Raw genomic sequence first — 24,823 nt, forward strand, 5'->3', positions numbered from 1 at the left:
ACTGGCATTGTCCTAGTATTTTGCATCAATACATGTGTGTTTAATAAAAAGAGATAAACAATATAAATATGCACTTTTTAACTCAGCCACTATCACCATAAGGTCCCATCAAGGGCACTTTCATGCACACTTGCTGTACTTGTACAATGTTCACATATCTATAACGGGGATGTGTGGCAGTAATTTGTTTCTTCATACTCTGTGATAAGCTAATTTTCTTTGATGTGATGGCTTCTATTTTTCTCTGTCTTACTGTTATCTTCTTGTGCTTTCTGTTGTTTTTATACTCACTGACAGTAACTAGCACTTTGTTGTTTGATATTCCTCCTCACATTTGTACTCTTTTTGTGTCTCTCCTCTCTCCTGCTCTCTGTGACTCTCCCTCCCTCTCAGAGGAAATCTACTCTTATGTGTTTGCACAGAAAATAACAGATGGAGGTTAAGCCTGCTGACTTCAGCTGAACTCACTCAGTTCTTTTCTCTGCTGTGTGTGTATGCACTGCATGTGTGTACTTTCACATGCTCAAAAATCTTTATTGGTCAGCAGGGCCTGGTGAAGGGCATGTTAAAGGGCACAGGCAGGCAGGGGAATGAGACGTTTTTTACCAAGCTGTAAGTGTATACTCCTGAGTGAATCCAAGCCTGATGCACTGCAGAGGGACGAATAACAGTGACGGTAACACTAATGATGAAGGGATGAAACACACATACCCTGATCTAGCACAAAGACATTTCCACTCATCTTAATTGTAGCACTTGAGCACATTTCAAAGACTACATCTGAAAATACTCAGGTTTGCTTTACTTTGTCAAGATGAGATAAAAAACAGCCAAAACTAACGGGTGAAAATAGTGATTTACTTGACTGAAAAGCCACTCAGACGGCTCCCTCTTATCGACTCAACACACTATATTGCTGAACGACTGCTGATAAGGGTCGACCAGAGCCAATTGTGCCTAAAGCACAGCAAACAGTATGGCCGATGGTTGGCCACAGACAGCCTGTCTGCGTGCAGCCAGCTTTCAATGTCTCACATAGATTCATTGGCAGCACAAGTCAGTTGGTATTACATGTACAAATAATCACCACTTTGTATATATGTGCAAGACAAAGGGTGGCATATTATTTATAATTTTTTGACAAATTCCTGAATCAATTCACAGATTGCAGGGTAGGTAATTAATGCTGGCATTGTGGAGATTACTGCCTGTAGAGGGGGGAAGGGAAGCCAGTGTTACATAGTGTTGTTGCACTGTTTTATGCCATCCTCCTTGCCAAACCACTTTCAAAAGGTGGTTTATAACCTAATCTCAGTGAGACTTTTATTTGTTTAAATAAAGGAAAAGAGGAGGAAGTGCAATGAGCCCATAATTCCTGGATACGCCCCTGAGGCAGTCAGATCAATTTCGCGGTTCACCGGTCTAAAAACAATTGTATTTCATCAAACTCATCGATCATTCGAAATCTCAGTGGCCATTTAAATGTTTTACCGGCGAAATACTCCCACTCGATATCGCTTTCAGTTTACTCCAGCCCATAAACCTCCCACCCATCCATCACTCGCGCGCTACCAGGTGAGGTGACGATGACAACGCGGAAGTGAGTTGTCACCATCACAGGAGTCAACTGTCCTCAGTCAGCCACGATGTCCGACAAGGAAGATGTCCGATACTGTCAGCGATTCTCATACATTTTACTCAAATTTATCCTGTTCGCTTATGCCATCGTCTGGTGGGTGAGTAACGTCATTATGATGATTTGTTAAAGAGGAGCGCGCGCTGTTTGCACAAATATCCCGGTTTGCGATGCGCAGACAGACAGGGGGTGTGTGTGTGTGTGTGTGTGTGTGTGTGTGTGTGTGTGTGTGTGTGTGTGTGTGTGTGTGCCGTCCACCTCCATGGAAAGGAATCATAATAAATGGTGTTCTTGCTAGAAAATGATCGACGCTCAACATTTCATCCACTTTTCAAATCGCAGCGTTCAGTTGTGATCCACAGTTTGAACGCGACAGGTGTTGTACCTGTGGAGGAGTGTTCTTCTGCAGTCTGTCTGCTACAAGGTGGCCACACCCTCCCGTGTGCACCTTTACCCTGCTCTTACCTGCCTGATCCGTACTTGGTAAACACATCGAGCGAGCAGATAAAGAGGAACAGTCAGCTATAATGAGGCTTTTCTTTCTGGGAGATTCCACAAGCTGCTTGTGCACATTTTCTCGTGTCCGGCTGTGGTCGGACACGAGTCACGTGAGAGCCACCAGATGACAGACAGGCAATAATGTTTTCAGTAAGTTTAGGAAAGTGTCGTAACAGCATTAAATTGCTCTAAATGACAGTTGGTCTAGTAATTATAGGCCTATTGTTCAGTTTACCAAGTAACACAATCTGCATGTTAGCATGAAATTGGGGATATTCAGGCATTATTCTCTGAAGTTTTGAGATATTTCATCTGCTTCCCTTTTCTTCTTTTTTTAAAGAGACAGAACATCCACACGTCAGACCTGAATAGTGTGTGTTTTTCATTCAAAGTGATTTAAAAAAGGTAGTCAACACAACAAAACATAAAATGTAATACAATTACTATGATTAAAGGTGCATTGTGAAGGATTTGGCGACATCTAATGTTAAACGTCAGTGGCTGATACAAAAAGGTGAAACGCTAAAGGCTCCGGCTAGAGCCAGTGTTGTTTATCTGATCTGGGCTTCTGTAGAAACATGGCGTAGACATAGACATGAACAGCTCAATCTAACAAAAACACCAGGTTCTTACTTTCATGTGGTTATTCACTTATAAGTATTTTCATTTATTTATTATATTCCATTTCTGCCAATAGATCCCCCTAAATGCTTGACACTGATCCTTTAAATCTAAGTGCAGTTACACTCACATAGTACATTTATTTTATAGAACTGCACTGTAATCTCTGGACGCATCATAATGTAACCCAACTGCACCATCATTCTCCTCTGGTCAATTTAAACACACATTGGTTGTTTACATTGTAACATTATCAGGGGTCAGGGAACAGAACCGATGTACTGATCGCATATTTTATTGAACATTGGTGGATAACGATCCTCAGTAAAACTTTATTTCACACTATGATGTTTAAGGTACCCTCAGTATTTAATCCACCGTACATGTGTGCTGAACCGTGAGGGGGTCCGTACGGATCACGGATCAACGACGATCAGTTACACCGCTATTTACAACCTACACAATAAGGTTACCACAGACTGTGAAGGAATCTGCTGATTGTGTAGCTCAAGCTGGCTAACTGTTTATTGATTGTTGATGGAGGGATTATTATGACTGGGTTCTTGCTGCCTCTGCATGACTGGCTGATTGACTGTCACAGCAGATGTCCAGGGGCCGTTGACCATCAAAGGCCCCCAAAACCACAAGTAGTGCAAGCATGCATAAAATCAAAAGTCTCAGGGAAGTTAGGAAGGGGAAGTTATGACAGAAATTCAAAAATATACACAGGTTGTATTGTATATTATATTAATTCAAGCTGAAACTGAAAACATATACTCTACTAGTTTCTATTATGTCAGTTTTTTTTTAAAGAAATAAAAGTTTCTGTGCGCCAAACCCTGCAGCTGGTCCCTGTCATAGAAAACATGACAGATGGCTGATTGACACAACACTTACCATAGAAAGAAAATCAATTATTAGTTTCCTCCGTGGGATATTTCTGAAACGTTTATTCATGGAGAGAGGGGAAGAGTGGGATGGTGAGGCAGATGGAGTCAGTAATGGGTTTATTATGGAGAATGAATGATAGGAGATGTGAATCAGCTTAACGGGTTATATTTACATTGCTCATACAGCTTGTTGATTCAGTCATGATGTTAAAGAGACACTCGCCAGACGCCGTCTCTGAGGAATGTGGCTTATCTCAGCGTGATACAGTCGAGAATAAAGAGCAGTCTGGGTCATGTTGTCGCATCCTCCAGGAAACGTTGACAGTAGCAAGTGTTCACACACTCGACATTAAAGTGGGTGCTGTTTTATTCAAATCAACACCAACCGTTTTGTGCCGTAATGTTTGATGAAACAGGTGTGTGATAGTAATTGAAACGTATTTTTAATTGACTGCATGCACAAATGCTGATACAGCAGGCAGCTTTATTGGCAGCAGTGGCCAAATTCTGTGGTGGTGATTTATTGGGACGGTTGTGTAGCCCATACACGATTCAGTGACATGTTTTCAACCTCAGACCTGTGCTTTCTCATCTGATCCACTGATCTCTTAAACTACCTAAAAAGGAAGCTGTAGTAGTATAATTAGCTCCTACTGTCATGCTTTGACACTTTTATTTATTCCTCCTTTTTTATTATTAAATGACAAACGGCATATATTGGAGGAACAATACAGGAGTTACTTCCTGTTCACTGTGTGAAATCGAAGTCGTAAAAGGACAATGACGTCATCTAATCCAGCTTTATACTGTATGATCAAAGGTGGTGCAGTTGACGAGACTAAAACCAAAACTAAAGCAAAGCATGAAAAAGGGATATGATTATTCCAAACCAAAGGTCATGATCATTCTGAGATGTTATGCCAATGTGTGTAGTGACATAATGCAAACAGTGCATTTGGAAGGCAGAGTAGAGCTGGTATGTAATGTATTACATGTTGTGATCAGTCACTACGATTACCATCTGTAGTTTGTCATGAATTGCTTACATCTGTCAGTTGAATTGTGAAACCAACTGTGATCTTAGCTCTGAACAAGACAACCTCCTCTCTTATTGTCTGTCTAAACGCACACCAGTGTCATGTGTCCTGATGTTTGTCCCATGTCTGCAGCTTGTAGCCTGGTTGGTTTCAGAGCTGCATCTGAAGTCTCAGCACCGACTGTATGACAGCAGTTAGTCAAGCTCACCAACAGCACTGTGGAATTGTTGCAGCGGAGTGTAGTCGGTTATATGATACAACTTAACCTTGGCCTGATGCCCTGACATCGTCACGAAGTCATCTGCAGAAATTTGGAGTTGCTTTGTTTATGGCTCTAAGTGCCCCCCCCCCCCCCCTCTCCTCTTGGCTGAATTGAAGTGAGTTCGGGGCTGGCATGCGACCAGCCAGCAGCGAGATCTCATAACACAGCAAGCAGGGACTTGTAAGGAAAAGACATTATGGTGGATTATAAATAGTGCTTGGACCTTTTAGAACTGAAAGGCTGAAGATAAATTGTGGGGAGGCAGACAAACGTGTCAAAGAATGAGGCTTTTTGTACGTGCAACATGCTGTCCTCGTGTGTGCGTGTGCGCGCGTGCTTTCTTCAAAGTAATCTTTGCTTCGGGGGAAAATTGAGACTGAATCAAAAAGGTCGACTCCGCCTTATAAACTGCCGCTGTAGATTGAAGTAATAATAACCAACACTGTAACAGGACGGTACGGAGGACACAGAAAATAGTGGCAGCACAGCAATCAGAGACAGAGACAGAGTCAGTTCTGCAGGTTTTCAGGTCTCAAATCTCTCCAACCCTGGAGATGTTGGGGAGGTGTGTCTCCTCCCTCACCTGATCCCAATGCTCCCCTGAAGGAGTGGGTGGAGCCCTCCGGCTGGAATGTAGATTCCTCTAACTACCCTGGACCTCAGCCTTACAGCTACAAGCGTGACGACAACTAGACTGTGTTTTACTGTAGTTCCTTTCTTATAATGCTAATTGGCAAATGTTAGCATGCCAACACGCTAAACTAAAATGGTAAACTTATCAACATATCAGCCGTGGTTTTGTGATGTTAACGTTTAGCTTGAATCTGGTTAGTCTTGTTAAAAACCTAATTTTGGCTGCGATCATTTTCTCCTCTAATTAAAGTGGTGTAGATAATCAAAACTGTCAGCTTGTTGATACAAGTTTGCATTTGAAGAAAGTGTTTGTGTGTGTGTGTGTGTGTGTGTGTGTGTGTGTGTGTGTGTGTGTGTGTGTGCGTGTGTGTGTGTGTGTGTTAGTTAGTGATGTGTTGTGTTGTGTTTAGCAGCTTACAGGTGAATGTCTAGATGTGTGATTGTACATGAAAGGTGGCTATTTCAGACTGAAGAGTCTCTCGGCCCTCCCTGGATGCATAAAGGATACAGAGATGATTAAAGCTACAGTGCTATAAATGGGTCATTGGTGTTTGGCCAGTTACTTTGGCTGTCTGATCACATTACAGTCCTACATTTGCTCATGTACCATTTGGCTATAATTGAATCTGTGTGATGTAATTGGCCTTTTTAATTTTAGATTTGCCTGAAGCTCATTGTAGGAAAACACTTGGTCATTTTACTTTGTTGTCATGTATTCAATTTCTACTTCAATTCATAGTATACATTAAAAGGTAGAAGAAAAAGCTTTTGCAAACATCCTTCACCAGAATTTTTATTTTTTTAAGGTTAAAATGCGAGATAATATTAGGGCTGTAATTTGAGTGAACTGACCCTTTAAGCTTTTCTTCACTCTCTTGATGTCCCTGCTAGGCTGTGACAGTTGCTGTGACATAATGATTCCAGATGATTCCAGATGCTGATAAAATGCAGATTACTGTTGCAGTTTTGATGCTAATGTCACACTGAATATGTGGCAAGGAAGGCACAAAACACTGGACTGGATGGTTTACCATTTATATTTGACTGGAGAATCAAGCCTCTGTCTCAATCTGTCTTGTTAGTGTCAACAAGGTCGGTGTGAAACAATTATTACATTTGCCGATGGTGGTTTATTTTATTCTAATCTAATCTTTTGAGGAAGGATCAAATTAACTATTTTAATATCTATCTAAATGAGCGTTGATGTGATATATCCTTCAGTTAGTTAAAGGGTTTAGAGGTTTTAGATGTTTTTATTTGCAGGCTCAAACTGGAATCTCAGTGTAGCCCAGGCTCATTAATTCTTATCAAACCTTAATGTTAATTAGCATCCATTAGCAGCTATACAGTACTAGTTGAGATTGCTTTTATTTTTGCAGCACAAAACCAAATTAGACAGTTGGTCGGTGTCGGCTACCAAGCTATTTGAACACCAGGAAAGCCAATCCACCATCGTTGTAGGGATGGTTTTACTGTATACTTTAATGGTGAAAGAGCTCAGTTTTCAAAACACGATTACAACTTTTGTGGTATAAAGAAACCCTGTTGTTGCTGATGACTTTCATGACACTTTGGGATGCCTTCTTGTTAAGTTTCTGAACCATAGATGCTGGGGGAAAATCCAGCCTCTTGCAACTCTGATCCAGATAATTCTGTTTTAAAAAAGGGGATCGATGCAATGAAAGGCTAAAATTGAAGGATTGAAAGAGAAAGAAGCACAGACAGTGTTACAGAGCAGTGTGTGTGTGTGACAGTCTAGACACTAATCTTCTTCACAGCATTTTAAACATTTTAAAGTCAGACTTGAATTAATTATCGAAGGTTTGATCTTGAAGACAAAAATGCATTGTGTGTGTGTGTGTGTGTGTGTGTGTGTGTGTGTGTGTGTGTGTGTGTGTGTGTGTGTGTGTGTGTGTGTGTGTGTGTGTGTGTGTGTGTGTGTGTGTGTGTGTGTGTGTGTGTGTGTGTGTGTGTGTGTGTGTGTGTGTGTGTGTGTGTGTGCGCGTGCGCACACTCGGAATGTACTCAGGCGAATGTTTACGGAGGACGCTTTTTGAAAGTTAGATTTTGCCCACTGAAGATTAAACAACACTAAGGGTCTGCTGCCATACTAGCGACTCTGTGAGGCTGCACTTAGGCTCAGCAGTGCTTAAAGTCAGCATTCTAGTATGCTCACAATGACGATGTTACATGCTGACGATAAGCAGGGAATCTACAATCAAAATAAAGCATGTGAACTTCAGTGTTCATTTTATAAACTATAAATAATGAAATGAACAAAAACACTATTCAATAATTGCATGCTACTAAGGCAACAAGGTAAACGTATGTGTTCCGCTATGCAGCACTTCTTGGTCATCATATATTTTGCTCATAATGAGTACAGTATTTAGTATACAATGAGGTACTTCAGTCAAGAAGTAGATGTTTTGTGTTGCTTTTGTTTGGATCAGAGTCGAGCAAATCTCATACTGTCTATATTGTTTTTATAGTAATGAACATTGTCCATAAAATTCTAAGGCTGTCCTCAACCAAAGACATTCTTAGTCAGCGAACACTCATTCGATTGTGTAAACCACTCAATTAGTTGATTTAATCAACAGATCTGTAAAAGTTAGTGTCTCCACAAAGAATCATGCAACAGCACCACTTAGCACCCTTTGTTTACCAGAGATGTGTTCATTAGTTTCTTGGAAATAAGTCCTAAAGAACGTCTGATAGACTAAAGAAATCTTAGTCGCCTAAGACCAAAGGAACCATGAGTGGACTGAAAGGGGGCAGCCCTATAAAATTCAGCTGAATAGATATTCTACTCAACATAACTTGAGTTTAGTCGATCTTTAATTTCTAATTCTTAACTATTTCATTTTAAAATGCTGAAACCAAATAGCTGATGTAATTAAAAAAGGGATTTGAAAATGATTGAGATTCACTGAAGCAGCTATCAAACCCCAGTTCACACTGTCTGATCACATCTGTACATCTGATGTAGGGTATGTTGAAACCTGTTGATCCCATGACTTTCTGTGGCGGAGACACGAACTCGATGCATCCACATGACTATGCAAGGTCAGAGCAAGTAACGTAGTATTAAATAGCGACAAAGACTACTTATGGTGGGCGGGAGTGGAGGTGGATGTGTCCAACGAACCCACGAGACCGGTTTTGAACACGTATCCAAAAGTGTTGTTGGGTTTTTGTTGCCTAACCCTAACATTCATGATGGTTTTCCTAAACCTAACCTTTGTTGCCTAACTTTCGTTTTATATGGTATTTTTATAAGGTTGTCTCGAGAAATAAGTTTTGCAGAGCGACAGTTCCCTGTACACAAAACCAATACATTGCATTTTTTTGTGACTATTTCAAGAACTGCCATGAGACTGAGGTTTTTTTTTATACATAATAGTCATTTTCCCAGCTGAGTGGTGGCTGTGAAAGTAGCATCTAATCTAGGAAATCATGAAGAGTGTTTTCTTCTTTTAGTCGTATTTTAAACCCGCTGGAATGAGATGAATCGGACACCTGCTCTTTCAAGCGTATGACTAACCCATCCTTACTGCTTTTTGTGTTGTTTCCAGTTGATAGGTGGCTTCATCCTGGGCATTGGCATCTATGCTGAGGTGGAGAGACAACGCTACAAGACATTGGACGGAGTGTTTTTGGCCCCGGCTATAATCCTGATCCTCCTGGGAATCATCATGTTTATTGTTTCACTCATTGGAGTCTTGGGTTCACTGAGGGATAATCTAACCCTACTGAAAGTGGTGAGTGGTGTACTGAGAGCCAAGTACTTTATCTTTATCTTTTAAATTAAGTTGCTGCCAGGATGCTTTTATTCTTTGTTTTTTATAACACTTTATGTGTGTTTATTTCTTATTTACAAAGCAGCATTAGTTATAGAACGGTGTTAATATTTACCTCCATTTGTACCACCAGTAAATCCCCTTTTAAAACAGGTGAAAGTAGAGCTATAGCTATATAGAGAGCTATAGCTCTCTATATAGTTATAGCTCTAGATTCCTATTGACCATTTCAATGGAATTGTGTTCCTAGGTAACAGCTTGGGTACAGCTTAATTTATTCACATAGGCTGTGTTCAAAATCACATACTAACAAACTATTCATACTAAGAATGACGTGAAACTGAGTATGTAGTGCGTTCACACTGCATTGCATTTTGTGTTCGTGAGAAATGCCCAAATGTATACTTCATTAGCAACAATTTCTGAGTATGCAACGTGAGCTTACCGCGCGTACTCGACTGCCCCACAATGCATTGCGTCTGAGTACCTCGAGACCGGCTGTCATTCTTCTGAGATTTTGAGCCAAAAGCCTAAAAGCTGTTAATATGTTCACTCCTAAAAACATTCTACTAAAGGAGGTCAGCATAAACTTTGTTTGTTTTTTTGTCATTGCGTTTGTGTGATTTTATGGGCGTCATTTGTAGAAGTCGTGAACATAAGAAAAAAAACTAGATCCAAATTTGTCAATTTGTCTTATGGCGTGTTATGGTTTTATCTTCATCTCATTTACATGGAGATCATGTTACAACTGAAGATGCATGAGGTATTAAACTGCCTCATGTTATTTTGTTCAGATGAAAACCTTACTGTCACGTGACCGTGATCCATGATTACGGAGCCAAATGGGTAAGATTGTGACGGTCCTTTCCTGAGATGTTCGTTACATTCATTATCAGTTTTCTTGTCATTAACAACCGTTCCGTGTTCAACAGCAGTTTACTTCGGGCATGGGAGCATATGCTTCCCTTTTATCCTGGAACAGATGTTTGGGTGCAAAGACATGCAGGCAGACAGACAGTGCTACAAACGCAGGACCAAACAAATACCGTTGTTTGTGGCAGTAGTGAAAAGCCTGATTTCATATATCTAAGTTTGGTGATAACTTTAATAGCTGATCAAAAGCTCGTCCAAAAAACAACTATAAAGATGAATACTGAAATGTAAATGTTTAATGACTCTTCCTTTCTATGGTCTGTTTGGTTACAGTTCATGTACACCCTGGCTGTGTGTCTGATCCTGGAGCTGCTCGGAGGAATCATGGCGCTGGTGTTCCGCAATCAGGTGAGTCGTCCAAGGTGTCGATCAATAACCTGACATTTAGAAAGACCTAGTGGGGGAACAGGTTAACAACCAACGCTTTATGCAGCAATAAACTGAAATTGAAATACTGTTCATCATGAGGATATAATAAAAACCAAGACAAAATGAATTGGATTCATCTTGTTTAATATAGCTTTTGGTTGATCTCGGTATGATTGACATGCACCAAACACTGCATGCATCTTTTAAAGCACACGGTAATATTAATGAATGAGCCATGATGAAGAAAAAGTCAATTTATCAAAACCAAATGCAAAAACCATGCAGGTTAGTGAGTTGACATCCTATAATGTGTGTTATTAAAAGGAGACTTCACTGACACCACATTGAAATCTTAATGTCAGGGACCGTATATTCAGAATGTATCTGTTCAAAGAGTAGATAGGATGATCATTGTAATGATATCCGTATGCTGATGAAACGCACTGCTTTCCTGACTTGTGTTTCTATATGTGAGGAAGTGCTAATGTGATCATGTGACCATGATCCATGATTACAGGGGGAAATGATAATGACATTCCTCTACTGAGATGTTCATTACATTTAATATCAGTCTTCTTGCCAATGATGAATATCTTAATGTCTTTTTTTCTTCTTTTTAATGCTTTCAATCATCTCATTTACATGACTTTACACTAAACATAATAATGGCCTCTCTTGGAATAACTTTTTTCAATAATATCGTGTGGTGCATTTTAATGTTCATGCCAGTTTGTCATAAGAAAATCTAAATGATCCACATAATGAATGTACGTTTCAGTTTGTTAATGGCAGTTTTATTGAAAATATATTACAAACTGAGCTTCTGTCACTTCTTTGTTTTACTGTTGTCCCATTTACATTGAGATTTAAAAAGACATGTCCGTGCATTTGAATAAGATTTCAGTCTATTTCCTCTATAAGTAGATTTTATGAAAGATGGCTTTTTGTTTTCAGCGTTGTGTTAAAGTGATAACGACATATGAGCTTATAGCACGTTATTTAATAATGGTCCAGTGTCTTGTGTCTCAAAGGGAAACGCCTCGCTAGACTTAATCCAAGTCTATAAATCTTCTTATTGCAATGTGATTTAAATATGGCTGCTTTGCCTCTATACATTCACTGTGAAGACCTGATATTTTCAGGGGAAGAAGAAAATAAATTGAATGAAAGGCTCAGTCCCTTCAATCTCTGAGCCTCTCGTGAGCGGAGAAGTCTCAAGTCTTTATTACAGGTTGTTAAAAGAGCGAAATGACGGAGCATCAGCGGGCCTGAATGCAGTAAATAGCCCAACCCCTCTTATGAAGTATAAATAAGACTAATGTATCCCAAACAAAGAGTGAAGTGGAATTAGTGGAATAAATGATTAGTTCCCTAAAAGAAAACCTCTTCATAAACGTACTTAGTGGAGTTTCAAATATTTATTGTAGCATCCGGATAGACTAATGCGTTAACCTGACGTGACCCTGCTGCACCAGATTGTGACTGACAGATGTGAGCTGTCAAACTGTCACATTTCAATATTCCAGTTCAGTGGATTAGTCACCTTGACTAATGAGAACATTTCCTCTGCTGCCTGCCTGACACATTGATTGTAGATAAGATGTGTCGTAGAAACAAAACAATTGTGGTAACATGACATCCTTTGTATTATTAACACACACAAACTGTTTTGCTTTTGTTGTCTTTTCTCCCTCTTTACAGACTGTGGGTTTGCTGAACAAGAACATCCGAAAAGGCATAGTGAACTACTATGATGACCTGGACTTCAAAAACATCATGGACTTTGTACAGAAGAGGGTAAGGTTATGTCACTGAATGCTTTCTGTCATGTGACAGGATTGAAAGGTCCATGTGAGCTTTTTAAATATGTCGTAATGCAATGCAGTACACACAACACACCTGTTTAGCATTACAGGGCTCTAGTCAGGATTTGAAGTGATCTGGGATGATCACAAGTTGTTTACAGAATAATCAGAGAGACGTTACTCTGCAGCAGGAGTCTGTTGATTGAATGAAACGACAGTTGGCTGTTGTTTTGTGGAAGGTAATTTGGTGGTTTAGCAAACACCTGCACCTGCCTCAGTTCAAATCCCTTCACAATGGAAGAGTTCAGCTTTTAAATGATTGTCTTGAATCCAAAGTCTAAGCTTCCAAAGCATTTATAGACTAGCAGACTTAACAGGCGTGTTCCCTTGATCTCCAGTGTGCCAAGGCTGTCAAATGATACCATTTATATCAGTTTCTTAGTATGAACAACGTGGTCACAGTAGTTTCTGTCAAAGTTAGAACAGTTCTGTTTATTTCACATGAAAGATTTCTGTATTTGTGTTTGTGTCTCTTCTCACTGGTTTAAAAGACGCGGCGCAGTTAGGAAAAGGGGATGTCACGTACTTCGGTGCACCAATCAGGATTTAGTAACATTTAAATCTTAATGGGATGATAGTTGTGGGGTTGTTGGCTTTTTATTTCTTCCAAACTACTGTCAATCAAATCTGATCAAGCCACATTGATACAGTCCTGCTGAGTTTTTATGTGTTAAACTCTTACTTAAAGCTACTGCAATCTCATCAGAGGGAATCCAAGACAGACCCCCCCCCCCCCCCCCCACATAAACGCCACCCAGCTCAAATGTTTTATCATTCTTTTATCTGCAGTCACAGCGTTCAGTGTTGTCACAGCCATCGCATGAGGATTTTATATCAAGACGTCTTGCAGCAGTGAAAAGCACAAGGCCATCCAGTCATTTGGAGAAACATTGACTTTGTTTCCTCAGCGCTGTGTGGTTGTTTGAACAAAAAGCCATTTATTTTCTGGAGAGATGCTAAGAACATATTCTTTGATTTGTTTTACGTCAGTGTTGATCTTAACGACATTGATTACTCTGATAAGGGCTGTTTGAGTGCTATGTTGAGCTCCGTAACTCGACTGACACGTCACTGTGCATTTAGATAATTATCTAATTATTTGTCTCTACGTTTCCATGACTATCAAGTATTTTGCTAACAAAAGGAAGGTCAGTAGTGGGTATGGAGTCCAACACACTTTAATTTGTTTCTAAAGCAACACAATGCCATCTGTTGAATCATGATATGAATGTTTATTAACTGGATCCCGTTAGCTGACGCCTTGGCGGTCGCTAATCTTGCTGGGGTCCACAGAAAGGACAAATCATAATGCATACAATACATGACGCAAAAGAAACGGTTATAATAGTACAATCAGATACAAAGTACAGTCAGAGACTAAGATGTATAGTATCGGCACCGATCATTAACATTATGCATCCATAACCTCTTTAAAGAAAGGATCAGGAGTCTACAAAGGCAATGGAGTTCTAGTCATATGGTCAGTGGCCTTAGGTGAGCCTTTAATTGTTTTTTAAATGACAGTTTAACTGTACAAGTTATATGAGGAGGTAGTCAGTTCCAAGCTACTATTAGATAACTGCGTTTGAGGAGGTTTGTTCTTGGGATTGGAGGTATCAAGTGATCTGAGTTTGCGTTCCTTGTGTGATGGTTATGTTTGTTGCATGTGTTTTGTACTTGGTTGAAGAAATATTCAGATGTTTGATTAAATACTACATTTCTGAAAACCATTAGAAGGCTTTAGTGGAGTTTAGTGTCAACTGAGAACCATGCAGGCAAGAGTGCATATATGCTATATTTGTCTCTCTTATTGAAAACCTTATTGAATGTCAAATTGCATGCAGATTCATTGTGTGTGTGTGTGTGTGTGTGGTGGTAAACCTGCTGTAACCTTTCACACAGGTTTCATCAGGGGATAATGGCTTATTAAAACTAATTGGTCAGTAATTGGTAATAACCCAATATGAAGAGAGTGTAAATGTCTGAACTGGTAATAATGGTTGAGGTTGCATAAAATATCCCTATTTCAGTTCAGACACTATGACTTCAATAAGCTTTTTGCTTTGGTTTGTTTTTTGGCCCGAATGGATTTTGAAGGAAAATAATCAGCTACTTAATCTGTTTTAGAAAAGAAAAACACAGAAATCTCAGAAGGAAGGAGTCAAGATTCTGTTATTCAGCCCTCTAATGTGTTTCACCTTTAAAAAACATTGGATGTGGAAAGTTGGTAAAGGAGAAGTTTGGCAAAAACATTTTTTTTTTTAAATGCTAACTTTATCGGGCATGGAAGATCTGTCACAACGTTTCTGCATGGATGCCATAATAGTACTAATTAAATAGTATTGAATGCAGGGAGCACATGATGGGGCTTCAGTCTTTGCGACACACACTTTGAGCAGTCAGCTGTTCAATTAGCCACCCAGTTAGACACTCAGTCAGCCAGTGAACAGCCGCTCATCAGTCAGTTCGGCAGTTGGCTCTAAAATCAGTCACTCCTTCAGACACAACTGACTCTCAAGTAATTGACCTCTGGAGAATTGTTGTCCTCCAACAGTGAAAAAGACTAATAGAAATAGAAAACTATCGGAAAATGGAAACATTTAAAAAAGATGTAATGGTTAAGAGAGGTTCATCCGTGACACCAGATTGGGATTGAACAGAATGAGTATTTGATTGAGACGGAGATGAATAATGAATGTTGTATTTTACAATAACTGCAGTAAACAAATTGGTGGGTGATGTAGTCATGAATCTGAAAGTGACGAGTCTCTATAGTCTCTTCCCTCTCTTGGGTTTGTCTCGTGAGGATACAAAACCTCCTGATCAATTTTCCCAAAGATAGGATTTACTGTTGGATTGTATTTATGGTACAGTGGCACCTAATGAACTCGTAAGTCAGTTGTGAAGTCGTAGGCTAATGTTTTTGGACTTATACCCGACACTTGCAGACATTAATCGCATCACAATTGCTTTGCCTTCCTGTGACCCTCGTTCGGGTCCTGACCCGGCGCTGGATAAACGGCGCTCTGTGGAGTCACGCCAACGAGAAGAGGGAGTAACTTCCCGGCACACTGGCGTCATGTCAGCATACTGATCACACGGCCTGGCAAAGAGCAGCTTCATATGTATTCATTTATTCATCCTCTCTCTTCATCTCTTGTCTCGTCCTCTTACTGTCTGACCTTTTGTCCCATTTTCTCCCTCTCTTACTGTCTTTCTGATTCCCAAATACAATATTTGCCTCACCGACTACAAAGCAGAGCCAATGGTGTGGTTTTCAGGTATTTCTGCGAGTGTTAACTCTCTGAGGGCAGCTGTGCAGCCACAGCTAACCAATGAAAACATAAATTAGATAGAAATGTCTGAATGGAGGCATTACAGGATTTGGTGTAATCTATTTTGTGTGCAAACAACTGGGGCAGTCAATTATTTTATTACAATTTGAAAAGCATTTAGTCATCCCACATTCGGTCATATATATATATATATATATATATATATATATATATATATATATATATATTATAAATAGACTTTTCTCTATTTGTTACACCTGTTCTTCTGCTGCTATGAGAAGGTTATTTAGGTTATATTTTGATGGTTATTAAATTAACATTAACATCCTCGTGGATGCCCTGCAGCGTGGTTGCCTAAACAGCCTTCAAACCATGTAAAACTGATAAGGAAGATGTTTGAAGCAGCTTTAATCAATGAGACTCAAAAGCTCTCAGCCAAAACCAATAATTATTAATGTGCTCTAGATATCTTATCAAAGCTTGTTGTATATTTCCCCTGTTAAGTGATAATATATTGTTTTCTTCAGGGTTTGTTAATAATGGCTGAAATAGAGGGCAATACAAAACAATTGGTTTGTATCATTTTGTCGATTTCGGCTGTAAGTGTTATAGATTCAGGAGCAAACGGTTCAGTCTGTGAGGCTGCTGTAAATGTATACATTTGGATTTTAATTAATGATGATGATTTCTAATGTGAGTGAGAGGACGAATAGAGCTTTAGGTTCTTGCGTTGCAACAGCCATGATTTGTTTATATGTAATCTGGATAAAAATGCATTTTTTAATGTATTTTTGTTTGTTGTCCAAATTCATGAGTCAGAGTTCTAAGTGTTGTTTGTGATTGATTTCCCATATTGAGATATATTATTATATCAGAAAAGTTATCTTAATATTATAATATAATATTTTACTTTACTGTAGTATCATAATATTGATTTTACCCCTATCGCCCAGCCCTACCACCAGCTGACCAACCACACTGAGTGTGGCAAAGTTGGGAGATGGAGAGAAGCATGCACATATCAAACGGACTCATAATTACATGCAAATTATTGTTAATTATGGCTCATTTCCTCCCAAAATGTTACTGGCATTACTAACATCAGAAAAAAATGTTGTTCATCAAGTTGTTTACTTCCTTTCTTTTTATCTCTCCCTTATCTATGTCTCCACTCTGTTTATCTCCTATTCCCCTTATATCCTCTCCCATCACTCTCTTAAACTCTTGCTTTTTGTCTTTCCTCCTCCTTCCAATTTCGGCCCTTGTCTCTACTCTGCTATCTTTCTTGTCTGTGGCAGTTTGAGTGTTGTGGAGGTCAAGAGTATACAGACTGGTCGGTCAACATGTACCACAACTGTTCTGCACCCGGTCCATCGTCCTGCGGCGTCCCATACACCTGCTGCATTACTACTAAGGTGGGTACAACTTTTCCCATTACTTTTAGTAGTATATAAACTGCTGCTTACTGTTGTACTGTAGGATGTACTGGCAGATAATATTGCCGCCATTTCTACCCCTCACTGCACTACTGCTGCCACATTACATTGCGCAGCAAATGTAACTATTAGCTGTTCAGTTACAGCTTGGATTCAAGTATTATAACCAAACATGATTAATTACTTCTGCTCGCGTCATACCGTCATTGCGCCATGATTTTAATGCGCTTAACGCTAGTTTGTGCTAGTTGTTGAAATTCTTCTCAAAAAAAATGTATTGCGGTTTGTTTCCGTCTGATTTTGTTCGGTATATAACACAGACACAAAATATAAAACAAAGAGCAGTTCCGTCATGAGCGCTCAAATGGTTTACAGGCACTCTCCTCATCTCATTATGGGCCAGTTTAGGGAGCTAGCAAATACAATATAAGACAAATATAAGACAAATACACCCAATAAAACAAAATACTTCCAAAACCAATCATTTATTTATTTATTAAACTTTAAGATTACAGAAAGTGTTCCCAGCAGCTAAAAAATGTATAAATTTTTCCTGAAATCTTCATTTTTCCTGTGGTGGCTTTTCCATCTCACTTCCACATTAAACTGCCAAATTGTCGTTGATGACAGAATGTGATTCATGCAACAATTGCTAGGTGCCACTAGTTGCTATGCAATAAGTAGCTTTCTATAAGTCAATCGTTCCTAAACGGATAGACGCTTGTTAAATGTGCGCTGTTCGACGCAGTAGCTGAGTAGTGCACTAAATGTCAGCTGTTGAAAGTTGAAATGGAACGCAGATGATTCAAATATTATGCATGCATTTCATATCCTGTTCAGGGGCCGCACAAAATGTTTCTGAGGGCCGCCATTGCTTAAAAAATAAGCGTAACATACAATTTCCATGTATGTTAAATGCTGGAATCATCAGAATTCCCTTTCAGTCGCTGCTCACTGTAGCTGCCAATACCACCCTGAGCTGAGAAAGACCCCTCATACTTATACTGTATATGTGTGTTAATTAGTTTTGAAGATCAGCGTTCGATCCTAGCATCTTTCACTTTACGTCATGTGCTCGGAAAAGAGAAAACAATTCATCGTTCCTGGCTCTATTTATTTATGATGGATCTGTGAATCCCTGAACACTCGGTTCAGTTTGTATATCATTACAGTAATAGCTGTAATAGTGTGGAGTTATGTTTAAAATACATCTCAGCACCCTTATGATGGTGATTAAGCCTTTTCCATGCCAGACACGCTAGGAGGCAATTTTCTCCAACACAAAACAGCATGTGTGCACCGTTTAATTTATACACCTACACTCCCCAGAGTTTACAGGCAAAGAGAGAACAAACAAAAACTTTTGAGTGAGACAGACAACAGTTTGATGGACTGTCTCATAACTGGACTCATGAAACTGCTGCTGCTTCATTACTCCTTCATTCTGTATGTGTTCTCAATATTTTATTCAATTAGCACAGTATTGCTATTAGCAATTAATTCATATTTTCGACAGTTTTGCATTTTTGTGAGTCACTTGTGACAAAAATGTAATTGATAACATGCGATGTCATCCCTTTTGTTTCCGCTATTTTCACTGGTTTGTTTTCCGTTCCACTGTTATGGTATGAAATGTTCTTGCAGTGTTGCTCATTACTGTAAACTGTAGAGGAGACGTTGAGCAGCCTAAAGTCAGCCAATATGATATTTTTACTGTAGTATTTCAGATATCTTTATCGTAGAATTATAAAGTAATAATTGATTGATTCTCAGTTTGGTTTGTTGCTGTATTCAGAATTGTGTATTCTTCTAGAACTGTTAAAAGACGATGCTCGGCAACAGCTGACGCCACTGCCACTATGGTTTATGGTCTGTCATTATCATCCATATTATTGTTGTTCAAAAATCTCTTTTAGGAATGAATACATTCAATTTGACAAACATTTAAATGAAGAATGAGAAAACGTGTGTGCCAGAGACGACACATGGCAGGAGATAAAAGCTCTCCGACAGATTGACAACTGTTGCCCTCGAAACAGACTCGTCTTGGCAAACAAACAAGAAATACATAAATAGAGAGATGTATTTATAATACTTTCTTGGAAGTATTAAGTGCAAGGCGACATTAACAGGAAGAGATATCATTTAAACTCGATACCATTTCCTGCACTCCTGTCTTTAAAATGTGGTCCATTTGGTGCAAATTGAAGGTAAAAATTATGCTTTGTCCATCTACTGTGTAATCATTCAGATGAAAGGTTAATGTAAATTGGGCTTAATATATCATATAATTCCATCCCTATTTAGATGATGATGTTGTATTGAGATTCACACCCATTCATTGAACATAACCAATGACTCATTACTGTCGGCTCCGATGCTCAAAAGTGTAGTTTTCAACTCTATAATCTTTGTAATTATCTTTGTAATTGCAGGCCTGTATGTCCATATTAACACAAAGCAGCAATTAGCTCCAACTTGATCAAGCATCGCGTTTCTTCTCTGACAGACGAGCTGCAAGGGTTCCCACCTGAGACAACAGCTCCTGCAATCCAGCTCATAACTGCACACCGATTCCTGCTTTTGCCTTTTTAGTTACATGACGATATATCATATCGTTGCAGTCAGGCACTTTGCAGAATAATTGGGCAAAAAATAGTAGCAGTGGGGTGTTGTGAGCTACCCTCCTGTTCCTACTATTAATCATAATACTGATTTTAAAAAAGTTTTATAAATATAGCTGCTAAAATGTTAATGTTGACCCCCCTCCTCTTCTTCCTCTGCCAGACGGCCACGAGAGATTGGCAGTTTGTTTCATCTCATTTGAATATATGAATCCATCTGAATATTTGAATATGGAAAACCACCAGCTCAAAGTCATGAGGGACAATGCGTGCATATACACACTTCAGTTTTTACACAGTCAAAGGTATTGTGATCAGTGTCTAGCTCAAAGGCTCTTACACACACACACACACACAGTTTCTCTCGTGATGTCTTCAGCAGTCTTGCGGTTCAGGACTGTCTTCTGTGTGTGCATGAGAGAGGTAGTTATGTGTGTAATTTTGTGTCTTGTTTATGTTTTCACCACTGTTAAAGGTCGACTACAAACTTGCCTTCTTCCGTCTGCTGCTGATTCCTCTTCACAGGCGTCTGTCTGTATCTAACATATTATTCCTTCCTCTTAACTGTATCTCTTCTCTCTGCTTCTCTCCCCTCCAGCCTAATGAAGTGGCCAACACTATGTGTGGCTACAAGGTGTTGGAAAAAGAGGTGAGATCTCAAAAGATTGACTTCCATGAAATGTAAGATTATTAGTCACAATGTTGAATGATGTGGTCTTTAATGCATGTAATTCACGAAACTAGTAATACACCTTAATAACCAAGTCCTTGACTGTATCACTAACTGTGAAAACTGAAATTACAGTAACAAGCAATTTGTGTCTCGCAGCGTTTGGACTTGATTAAAACCATCCATATCCGAGGCTGCACTGATGCTTTCTTCATCTGGCTGATGGACAACTATAAGATCATGGCTGGACTGCTATTAGGGATCCTACTACCTCAGGTACACACACACACACACACACACGTATATTGTCACAAATGTGTCACGCACCATCATTTAAGGCAGTTTGTTATTCATGATGCTCAGTGCAAATTGTTCTTCAAGTATAAGGAAAGGTGCTCTGTTTTTTGGTACCAACCTAAATTACAAACATGTAGTCTGATGAGAAACAGTTATCGTGTCGTAAAGCAGAAGTTAAAGATCTCTGTGTGCACAGTTACATGAATGTACACGACCATCAGCTGAAGAAACAGGAAGGTGTAATCGTCTCCCTGAAGAGAAAGATAATGTATGTTCTGTGATTGAGGTGTAATTGAGGATGAAGTCCATTCCATGTTTAATTGTTAAATATGTAATAATTAATAACTTCAGTAAAATGTCCTTAATTTCTAATAAATATGAAATAATGTGAGCTGTATTTTTGGAAGAGCGCCTTTTTTTGTGGCAGATTTCATTTGACTAGTTCTTTGTTTCCAATGTTATTTAATAAGTTCTGTTCATGTCAGACAAATGTTTCACCAATGCAACAGTGTTTCTTTTAGTGTCTTAGGAGTTCATATGGGCACTTGTATGTGCGTAAATAGCAAAACTGCATACAAAAGGGATATTGGCTTACATTAATTCCCTGATTTAGACTAACTTTAAATATTACATGTTTAACCCCAACCTTCAACTTAACCTGAAACCAAGTTTTAACCTTTGGCGTCTGACCTCTGAGGTTCATATCAGCAAAATATTGTTTCTATACATGTTTACATGTTTTTTGGAAATTAAAAACCGTCCCCTTTTCTTTCATTTTCTCTTGTATGATTCTTATTCTTTTCAAGCAATAACTCAATTTTACTACACAAGCTCCACGAGAAACTTGTTGTTGGTGCATTCTCCGTCAAACCTGTATTTCCAGTTGTCTCTAATTTAAAGTCTGATTTACATTTGATTCAACTCAGGTGCAATATCATCACCAGGCTTAGATTTTATTCTAGCTCCGATTCAATATTTAGTAAAAAAATATTTTGATTAATAACAGCAGCAAAAAACAATTTTCATAAATCACCATGAATTTTTTTTCTTTTAATTTTCGGTCTTTTATGGATAATAATATGCTGTCCTTCAGCAGTGAAAACATTTAATGAACAGCTGGTAAAAAGACCCTGTGAGTCAGGTAGAAAGTCTATATATGATATATTTAACAGTATCTTTACAAAATGTGGTTTGACGGATCTGTTATAGGAATATGAATATTATCTGCAATATAAATACAAAATACCGGTTTTTAATGATTGAGCAGATGCTTGTAAAGCTGCTTATTTAAGTGAAAACATGCAGAGACATTTCACATTCTCACTACTGCACTGTGAGTAGTGATAGTACATCACATTATCTGTGCAAATACAAACTCTAATGCATGCAGAGATGTCAACATCTGCAGGCGGACAGGTCATGCAGCTCTGCTTTTGTCATCAGAAACTGAGATTACTTCAGATAACGGTTCAGAGGAAAAGACATCTCATTTGTCTGAAAGCGATTCCTCTCCTTGCATGTCTTCCTCGTGTCTAACGCGGGCGGGATTAAGACACGAGGATAAGACGCAAGAGAATGGAAGGAGGAGACATTTAAGACAAATGAGAAGCACTCAATGGTGACCTGCCTTCCTATGCTTAGCTTCCCTTTCTCTTTCTGTCTCCAGTTCTTTGGTGTGATAGCCAGCTGGCTCTACATGACTCGTGTTGAAGACGCCATCAGTGAGTACGGTCACTACATGGACCTGCTGACCTCCAATAAGAATAAAAGGGTTGCCAAGAGGCAGGGCCATGTGGCAAAATGGTTTATGTGTATGCCAGAGGTCTGATGGAGATGACGAACGATAAGCAGCAAATGGACTCCAGCCAACACTCACAGTTGGTTAAAAGTCAATCCAGATACTGCTGCAGACACTGTGGGAGACTACCTTTGACTAGAAGGAAATGTTATGCAACCAAATTATTGATTGTTTGATAGTCAAGTGTTGCTTTTTCAATTTTACTGTAAAGTTCCTGCATGTATCCAACACAAAATAATTAGCAGGGCCCATTGATGTGTTAATTAGTATTACCGTGTTAACATACAGTGTATGAATGCATGAGTGGGAATTGATGGCTCATTTAGATTTGCTTTTAGCTGCATTGTGCCCAAAAGAGTCTCAGGGATAAACGCAGAAACCAATACGACCACTTTTGCTTCTTTTTTACAATATGACAATGAAATCAGTCTGTTGAGTTCAATCACACAACCACAATATACAGCACTGACTTTTTTTGTATAGCTTTATACCTGTGTTCATTGCTTGTTTTTTGCCAGCAATTAAAGCTTTGCTCTGCTCCTCTATACAACCAGCGGTGAAGCAGCTCCTGTCATCCACACTGCTATTGCCAAAAACTCAAATGCAAGATATTGTAGGCTGAGACACTATATCTCTCTGAAGCTCCATTTCTTTTGCCTTATTTGTATATAGAACTTGAAATGCTTTGAGAGAGTGCCCTGCACATCATGTTCACAAGTGCTGGCTGAACCTTCGTGATGTGTCCAGCACAACTAGTGTTGCCTCTAACTTAACCTCAGAAATATATTAACTATTCATCTTCAGTCAACTTACTGGAAGAATTGAGAAAAGAAGGGGAAGAGGCTGACCTGCATGCAGGGCCTGAGTCTGCTTTAAGATGATCAGTTTTACGTTGATTTATAAGATGAATGCTAATGCTGTGCCACTGATAGAACAAGAGGATATCTCAAGGTTATTAAGTACAGCAACCCTCTCGGTTTAGAGTTTATGTACTACTAACTTGCAACAGTAAATCTATCTGTGAGACACACAATTGCGCCTGAATTATAAAAAAAAATGTATCGATATGACAAAATGTTTTTAGGGAACACATTCTGCTAAGAAAGCAACAAGTACTAGCCAATCAGAGGCAGAGTAGGGCGGGGCTTCGCGGAATGCGGGTAGGGGCAAAAAAAACAATCAAACTACCGTAAATAACAGGGCACGCAACTGACAATGGCTGTGAAACGGGTCATTTGGCATGCAGATGAGAGGGCTCATCAACATTTCCAAAAAAGCTCTCTTGCACACATATTGCTGTTGTGCCATTGGTTAAGCTACCCCTGCCTTAGAACACCCTACAACATATAATACAGTGTGGTTTGTTTGTTTTACAGATATGCACTTGCACAAGTGAATAATGTGAATTTAATGTATTACTGAACTGTTTGAAGTGAAGTTAAAAACTTAGACCAAATACAAAATATTTGTTGAATTTGATTTTTTTCTTATTCAAATTTCCCTTTTGTTTTTGTCTTTATGTGACTTCCCACTACATTCTTAGTGATATTAGTATATTATGTACTGTACTTACATCTCTGCTGTTTCCAAGTATTTCAAATTGGTTCTTTTCTGTCGTTGCCTCTATTCAGTAGCACACGAGAGGATCAGGCCAAACAGGACTTACCAAGGTTTACATGTTAGCCTGGTTTTTTGTCAAGTCCATACAGTACTTAACACTTTTAATGTGTACAGCATGGAAGATGTTTTCTAAACATGTAATATAACATAAAGAATATTTGAGTGATTGTAATGATGACCTTTCTGTAACTATCATTACTATAGGCTAAAATCACAGTTTAAGTGCCAGTGTTGTCAATTTAAAGGGATAAGATGATAAACAGATGTACATCCTAAGTTATCTTATTAGTTTTGTAGTTGCGAGGACATTTGGCCCACCACTGCTATGTATCCCATGTACTGTGTGCACATTGTTTTTCATGTGCTATATACAAGTGCATACGTTAAGTACGGGGGCGGCCTTACTGGGAATTGCATCATCTATTTTTTTTAAAGAGTGTCAGTTCATTGAGTTGCACAAAACCACATGTACTGAAAGAAGTGTGTTAAGTTGTTTTGCATGGTTAAGGGTGGAAAATAAAATGATTTAATGCTG

At 39.0% G+C, this 24,823-nt stretch overlaps 1 protein-coding gene across 1 annotated transcript; it reads left to right on the plus strand.

Moving 5' to 3' along the window:
- Positions 1-1,637: 1,637 nt before the first annotated feature.
- Positions 1,638-24,823, plus strand: tspan15 (tetraspanin 15). Its single transcript, XM_076110090.1, has 8 exons — positions 1,638-1,736; positions 9,156-9,341; positions 10,587-10,661; positions 12,384-12,479; positions 17,142-17,258; positions 20,502-20,552; positions 20,733-20,849; positions 22,537-24,823. Exons 1-8 carry the CDS (start codon positions 1,647-1,649, stop codon positions 22,696-22,698), a joined length of 894 nt encoding a protein of 297 aa, XP_075966205.1. The 5' UTR covers positions 1,638-1,646; the 3' UTR covers positions 22,699-24,823.

Source organism: Anarhichas minor, unplaced genomic scaffold (assembly GCF_050575085.1).
Source record: "Anarhichas minor isolate MPS153535 unplaced genomic scaffold, ASM5057508v1 ptg000042l, whole genome shotgun sequence".
In the NCBI taxonomy this organism is placed as follows: domain Eukaryota; kingdom Metazoa; phylum Chordata; class Actinopteri; order Perciformes; family Anarhichadidae; genus Anarhichas; species Anarhichas minor.